The sequence below is a fragment of the Phragmites australis genome, chromosome 5 (assembly GCF_958298935.1).
Source record: "Phragmites australis chromosome 5, lpPhrAust1.1, whole genome shotgun sequence".
Lineage (NCBI taxonomy): Eukaryota > Viridiplantae > Streptophyta > Magnoliopsida > Poales > Poaceae > Phragmites > Phragmites australis.
The window spans coordinates 3,472,428-3,479,147 of NC_084925.1; the positions used below are offsets into that span (position 1 = coordinate 3,472,428).

The window sequence follows — 6,720 nt, forward strand, 5'->3', positions numbered from 1 at the left end:
AACTACTTAGATGTATGTACTATACCTACTCTATTTTATCAATTTAATACCATTTAATCAATGTATTCGAACGGAATAAATACTCTACTTACTCTAATTACATTTTCTAATCTAAATATTAAGTACATACATAATCTACGTACAAAATTACTGTTACACTATAGTAGATTCTGTTACGAGATTATAAAATATGCAAATATTATACCTACTCTATTTTATCAACTTAATACCATTTAACCAATGTATTCGAATGGAATAAATACTCTACTTCCTCTAATTACATTTCCTAATCTAAATATTAAGTACATGCATAATCTAGGATCAAAATTACTGTTACACTATAGTAGATTCTATTACGAGATCATAAAATATGCAAATATTGTACCTACTCTATTTTATCAACTTAATACCATTTAACCAATATATTCGAATGGAATAAATACTCTACTTGTTATAATTACATTTTCTAATCTAAATATTAAGTACATACATAATCTAGGATCAAAATTACTGTTGCACTATAGAAGATTCTGTTACGACATCATAAAATATGCAAATATTATACCTACTCTATTTTATCAACTTAATACCATTTAACCAATGTATTCGAATGGAATAAATACTCTACTTACTCTAATTACATTTTATAATCTATATATTACGTACATATATTATCTACGTATTTACTATTATGAAAGGTTGTCCTCTTCACGCGCTGCTGCTCTACTCCTGCTCGCGCTCGACTGCTGCTGCACTACAGCTCCTCGCGCTCGACTGCTGCTTCAAATGTTGCTTGCGCTAGCACTCACTTGCTGCTCTGCTCACACAGCCAACTCGCTCTGCTCACGCTCGCTCTGCACGAATGCAGAAGATGGAGGGGAGGGAGCCATTTTATAGCCGTCGTCCTGCCGCGCGCGATGCAAATTGGCATGAAACCGGTCGGCCGACAGCATAAAGCTAAAATCAAAAGCGAAAAGAAAAGAAAAAGTAAAATGTGACGCGATATGATGTAACGGCACACGGTTACCAAAAAAATGTATTTCGGCACACCGTGTGCCGAATACACACTATTCCATTTTTAACTGGCACGTGTCTAAATTTGGTTGACACGTGGGACCTACCAGTCGTGTGGCGTCATCCTCTTCCTAGCTCCTGGAGGAAGAGCAGCGTGCACAGCATCGGGCCCACGCACGGCGCGTGAGCCCTGACGCTTTGGCCCTGCTCCTCTCGCTCCCTCTCACCTCGCAACAGCCTGGCCAGAGCACACACCAACATGAGCACCTGTCCCATCTCCTCCTGACTCTGCCGCCGGTTCCTTCCCTCAAGAACCCCAAGGGGAAGAACTCCGTTGCATCTTTTTCCCCGACACCGGTGCAACGCCGCCGCGTGTGCCACTGCTCACTACTACATAAAACGTCATCACAGGCGGGTGATAACATATTTTTACAGGCGTTTAGCGCACCCGCCTGGGACCGAAGACCTCTGAAAATAAACGATTTTCACAGGCGCAAAACAGACCGCCTGTGAAAAACCATTTCCATGCGCGGTTGGTTTAAGGAACCGCATGTGAAAATGGATTTTCATAGACGGTTTCTTAGGTAAACCACCTGTGAAAATCTATTTTCACATACGGTTTATTAGGTAAACCGCCTGTGAAAATCCTGTGGAAATATCTCAATTTTTCCAGACAATTCATATAAAGAGCAGCCTGTGAAAATTATTTTTCACAGACGGTTCACAGCCGTATAGGACCGTAGCCACTTTCTTAAATGATTGGTCCTACGAACTGACTGTAGAAATAAAATTTAGGTGTTTTGAAAAATAGATTTTGTAGTAATGGCTTCTGACAAGCGGGCTTCATGCCTTCGATGCTGCGTTCTGCGCTGAACCTGTCCCTGATGCTCCTGTCTTTTCTCGGGGTCGGGATAAAGAGAAATCGGCAGAGAGGTCAGTTCCGGCCGAAAACTTCCGCCGCCGCTCACCATCGCCCCGGTGAGTTTCCAAGACGTTTTTACCGTGTTGTACTCATCCTTGCACGCCATGATGAACTGCTTCTTCTTGGAGGCCGCCGTGGACGGAGTCGATCGGAACGCGGAGCAAGACGTGGACGCGTACACAGAGACCCAGGAACGAAGCTCGTCGCCAAACCAAGACGGACGTGAAGCCGTCTTCTTCGACCTCTCTTTGTCCGACGAAGAGCTCTGCGTCGACGGGAATACGAGGAGTGCCAAGGACGTGAACCAGGGCGTAGTCACCACCAGGGGCAGATCGCCGTCGTCTTCTTCCTCTCGTCATCTCCTTCGACCCTGGCCGCTACCTACTGTCCCAGGTAAGCGACCCGTCTCTTCTTCCCAACCCCGCGTAAGTAGATGGATGGGTAGGCTAGCGCTCGAGCGTTGTATGCTGGGTTCGCCATAGTTGTCGCGCCTGTGCTGTTTCCCGTTTTGGGCCGCCGCTGTCGTCGATTCCGGCAACGGTCTGAGACCGCACTGCCGCGGACCTGTTAACGAAACCGACGACAAGGATCCCACAGCTGAGCTCGCAGCAGGGAGTAGATACTCATCCTAATAGCCGCAAGCCCGATCCGTCGCTGCCGCCGTCGATCGTGCGAAGTCCGGCGAGCCACCGCCGATTTGGAAGCCGGGGAAAGAGCTTCCCCATTCGCATCGGTGAGCCGACGTGGCAGTGCCACGTGTGTGCCACGCAAGGATAGGGGGACCCGCAATGCTGTCGCAGCCCTGTGGACCGTAGACTGGAGACCGGACCTGGAATCATCCTACCGGTCCCACCTGTCATAATTTGAAAAAATCCTAAAATCCTGGTAAATCCAGAAATTACGACAGCAAGGAATATTCCTTTCCCTTTATTCTTTTCTGGGATTTATTTCCAGATATCCTTCTATAATCCATATCTAATCCACAGCTCCGATTCAAGTGATTCTTTGGCTGTAATTCCTTTAAAATCATCCTCTATCCAAACAAAACAGTCAAATATATTTAGATTTCTTTTGAAACTGATTTTGGAACTGTTTTGAATTTGAATTTGAAGTTCATTTGTCGTCTTTTTGTATTGTTCGCATATTAGGCTGTAATTTCCGAATGATTGATCGCTGGTGTGAAGAAGTGAGATACAAGGATCCAAACTATTAAGCAAACCTGTAAGTTAGTGATTCAAAGAAAGACCGGAAGTCAAGAAGAGTACAGTTTTGAAGGCAGGTCCCTACTTCTCTTGACTATATTGCTCTGATGTTTCAAAGTAGGATTATACTTTGACTGTGAAATCTCATGCATGGAACATATGCGTTAGTTTAAATGCTTGCTTAGTTATTCCTATCTAGAGCTATAACTGTGATTTATCCTGCTCCACCATATATGAAACCTAGGATGGTTGCTTTACAGCTTATTGTTGCTTAGTCATGCTTAGTTGCACGGTTACCCCTGTTTGCTTACACTGTCACCATTAAACTGGTTTTGTGTAAATGGTTTGAAATGTGACGCTGTGTGTGTGTTTGTCAACTAAAAAGACAACAATAACCTGATTTGGTGGGGGTGAGATGGGTGGTGCGTGTAATGGGCATAGATGGGGAAATGGTTTGGGCATTAACAAGTTGTATCTGTGGTGGATACTCACGAGGGACAAGATCTCTGAGTTGTACCGTGTGGTACGAATGAGTTGTGTGGATGAAGTTCGTTGCCCTTGTCCTCTAGGGTGTCATTGGACGTTCCATAAGTTTTATTCGAATGGATCGTGTATATACAGATTGGACAGAAATATATTTGTTAAAAATAAGAGTTTTAGCTGAATTTTTATTCGTTGAATTAGAGGTCGTATAAACGGATACAAGAGTTGAACATATAATTAGTTACTTATATAAAAATAATTTTATAATACTAATAAATATATTTATATATATGAGTGGATGCAGCTAGGCTACGGAGAGAAACTCGAATCAAGCTTCTCTCGTGGCTCAAACTAACATTTGCATCCGTTAGACTAAGTTAAAACAGTATACGTGGACAATTAAACATGTATTTCTTAAGATTATACGTGTTATCAGACAGATTACTCTCACGCGGGCACGAGTCAGAATCTTAAAAGACCGAATGTTGTGCCACGATTCTTTGGCCTTTACCGTACAAACCACATGTGTCGTGTGGGCGGACTTAGTGGAGAAGACCATGTAGGGTTAGCACAATTCCCGTAGAGACCGAAGAAGTGTGCCAGAGTTTGAGTTATTTTCCCTCTGCAGACTAGCCGAATAGTAATCCCTTACTACCGCAAAGGCCTTAAGGCATATCAGACTTTTTAGACACGAGATAGTGTTATTCTTATATAGTTGGCGATCGGGATCCTCTACAGTGGAGTAGAGGATCAACAGTGATGTGCATTAAGGATGGTTACAGCCGTCGGATCAAAATCTGGCGACCAAATGAATGCTACAGTACCTATAAATAGTAGAAACCACCGCTACAGTGAACGGGAGGACCGTTGCTCCAGTACTTTACTACAGTAATCACACTTAATTAATGCAGTGTACTGTAGTGCAGACACATTACACTGTAAAAAACAGTAACTCTCTGCAATAATCGCGATTATGGTAGAGGATCCGCGTACTATAGTTGGATGGTTTCGTTGTTGTGCATCCAGACGCTAGCTACGTCCTAGGTTGCACATTATGTGAGAACAGTTGTACAAACTCTAAGGTATTTGAGACAAGTTTAATCAGTTTTTGATAGACAAACACGTGCAAATACATGCGATGATGATTATGCTTGTCTAATTACGTAATTAGCATTTTGGGACGTAACAGTGGGGCTGCGGGGTCTCTGGCTTATGGGAGGCATTAGGATGGTGCGGCTTTCCGGTCTATTGGTTTGTCGGGCCAGGCGTGGTCTTGTTGGCTTCTGCCATCTTGTGCGGTCTTTGGATGGAGGATTCAGGGGCGAAAGCCTTCCCGGTGCCGATGACATTGGTGTCTTATGGCGTCATCTCCTTCCTAAAGGCATCATTGGAGCGTCTCCTCCCCTTTGCGGCTCCTCCAGGTGAAAACCCTGACCGGCTCTCCGGTCGAGCGACGACGATGACATCATCATCGTTCCCTTCTTAAAGGCGTCACCTTGGATGCCCACCGTACTCTTCGATGTCTACCTGTTTCTTTCTGTAGTTTGACCCCTACGTCCTCGTTTCACGGCGACTTTCATTATTTTTGGCGCTTCACGACAATGATTTGACCCAAGCGACATGCTGCCGACTTGCATGACAGAGAGGTGCAGCGTGGAAGCAGAGCTCCACCGACCGAGTTTGTGAGGATGTAGAGAGGTGTGACGTGGGAGTAGGATTCTGCTGACTTGAGTTTGTGAGGGTGTCTATTGTCCAGTTGGTAAGCGCACGAGTTGAGTTGAGTTGGTCTAGTGTGTTGTCTGGTTGTACCTTCTGGTATGAGTGTCACCTGTTGAGTTGAGGTCGTATTGTCATCATGGGGTTTTAGCGCCGGTTTTCCTCTTTGGAACCATACATCTGTTAGATTTTCGAGCCCGATTTTCCTTATAAACTGAGTTAACTATCTTTTTCTTTAATATATGGTCGGCTCGAGCTATAGCTCGTTGGGTTCATTTAAAAAAACAATATTCCTTACAAAAGCTTAATCGAGAATATATCACTTATCGGTACAGATTTAATGTGACGTTAATGTTTCAATAAGAAAATTCGAAATCAAGAACTCAATTTGCTACTTGCTCTATTTTTTCACTTATCAAGTAGGGTATCATCACCTATATATCAAGGAGGACACCTAATCAATGCTTTTTCTCTAACTAAAAGGGAGATAAACAACCACAGTAACGATTGATGAACAAACATACGTACACACGTACGTATACACACGAGGGGCAAGAACATGCGCCTACAGCCATTTATTGCAGTGTTGTTTATGAGCTATTTCTATATATTTCGTGAATTTTGGAGATAGCAAAATATCTAATTTTAAAATTTTCTTTTACTAACCATAAAGAACTCACGGAGTAGAAGACGATAAATGATCAAAATTTCGATTTGATCTTTACTTGAATAAATAAAAATTGTAAAACGAAATTGAAATCCTGCTCCGATGGACTCACATATCTTTGTACTGGATAGGAATTTACCAGTAGAGAACGGCAAAAATATGAATTTGTACAATATACTTGTACGTATTTATTAAAATAGATAATATTTTTCTGTATTCACGAATCTAGCATCTGTATTCGGCACACGGTATGCCAAAAATCGTTTTTCGGTACACGATGTACCGAAAAAGGCATTTTCGGCACACCGTATGCCGAATACAGGGAAGTGTGTATTTTTTTGAGTGTTTTTTATTTGGCAAATATAGTCGTGGTTGGTCGCGGTTCGCATCTGTCATCTGATACCGGTATTTTGTTATTTCATGTAATTGACAACTTTTAACTAAATTTAAAACGAGTTGTTAATTTAACTGTCATTTTATCTCGGTGAGTTGACACTTTATTTTATGTACCAGTTTGTTGTCATTTCATGTAATTAGTAACTTTCAACAAAATTAAAAATTATTTGCTAATTTAACTGTACATTTCAAAATGTATGAGAAAGAAAGTATATAGTCTCTAAGGCGGTGGGCAGTCTTAACACTTAGGTATGTTTGAGCATGCACAATATTAATCCTTGTATCATTGATCATCTGAAGATGACGGCGGAAAGTGACGA

The 6,720-nt window shown here is 42.4% G+C and overlaps 1 protein-coding gene across 2 annotated transcripts; it reads left to right on the plus strand.

Annotated features, from left to right (window-relative positions):
• Positions 1 to 1,845: 1,845 nt before the first annotated feature.
• LOC133917374 (uncharacterized) lies at positions 1,846 to 3,338 on the plus strand. 2 transcript variants are annotated; one of them, XR_009909655.1, is made up of 3 exons: positions 1,846 to 1,992; positions 2,065 to 2,329; positions 3,085 to 3,338. XR_009909655.1 is itself a non-coding variant. In XM_062361277.1 (2 exons), the coding sequence occupies exons 1-2, from the start codon at positions 2,041 to 2,043 to the stop codon at positions 3,147 to 3,149; spliced, it is 354 nt and encodes a 117-aa protein (XP_062217261.1). In that variant the 5' UTR covers positions 1,846 to 2,040; the 3' UTR covers positions 3,150 to 3,338. The 2 variants fall into 2 exon arrangements, 1 of the variants encoding a protein (XP_062217261.1); XM_062361277.1 differs by having other exon boundaries at positions 1,846 to 2,329.
• The last annotated feature ends 3,382 nt before the right edge of the window (positions 3,339 to 6,720 follow it).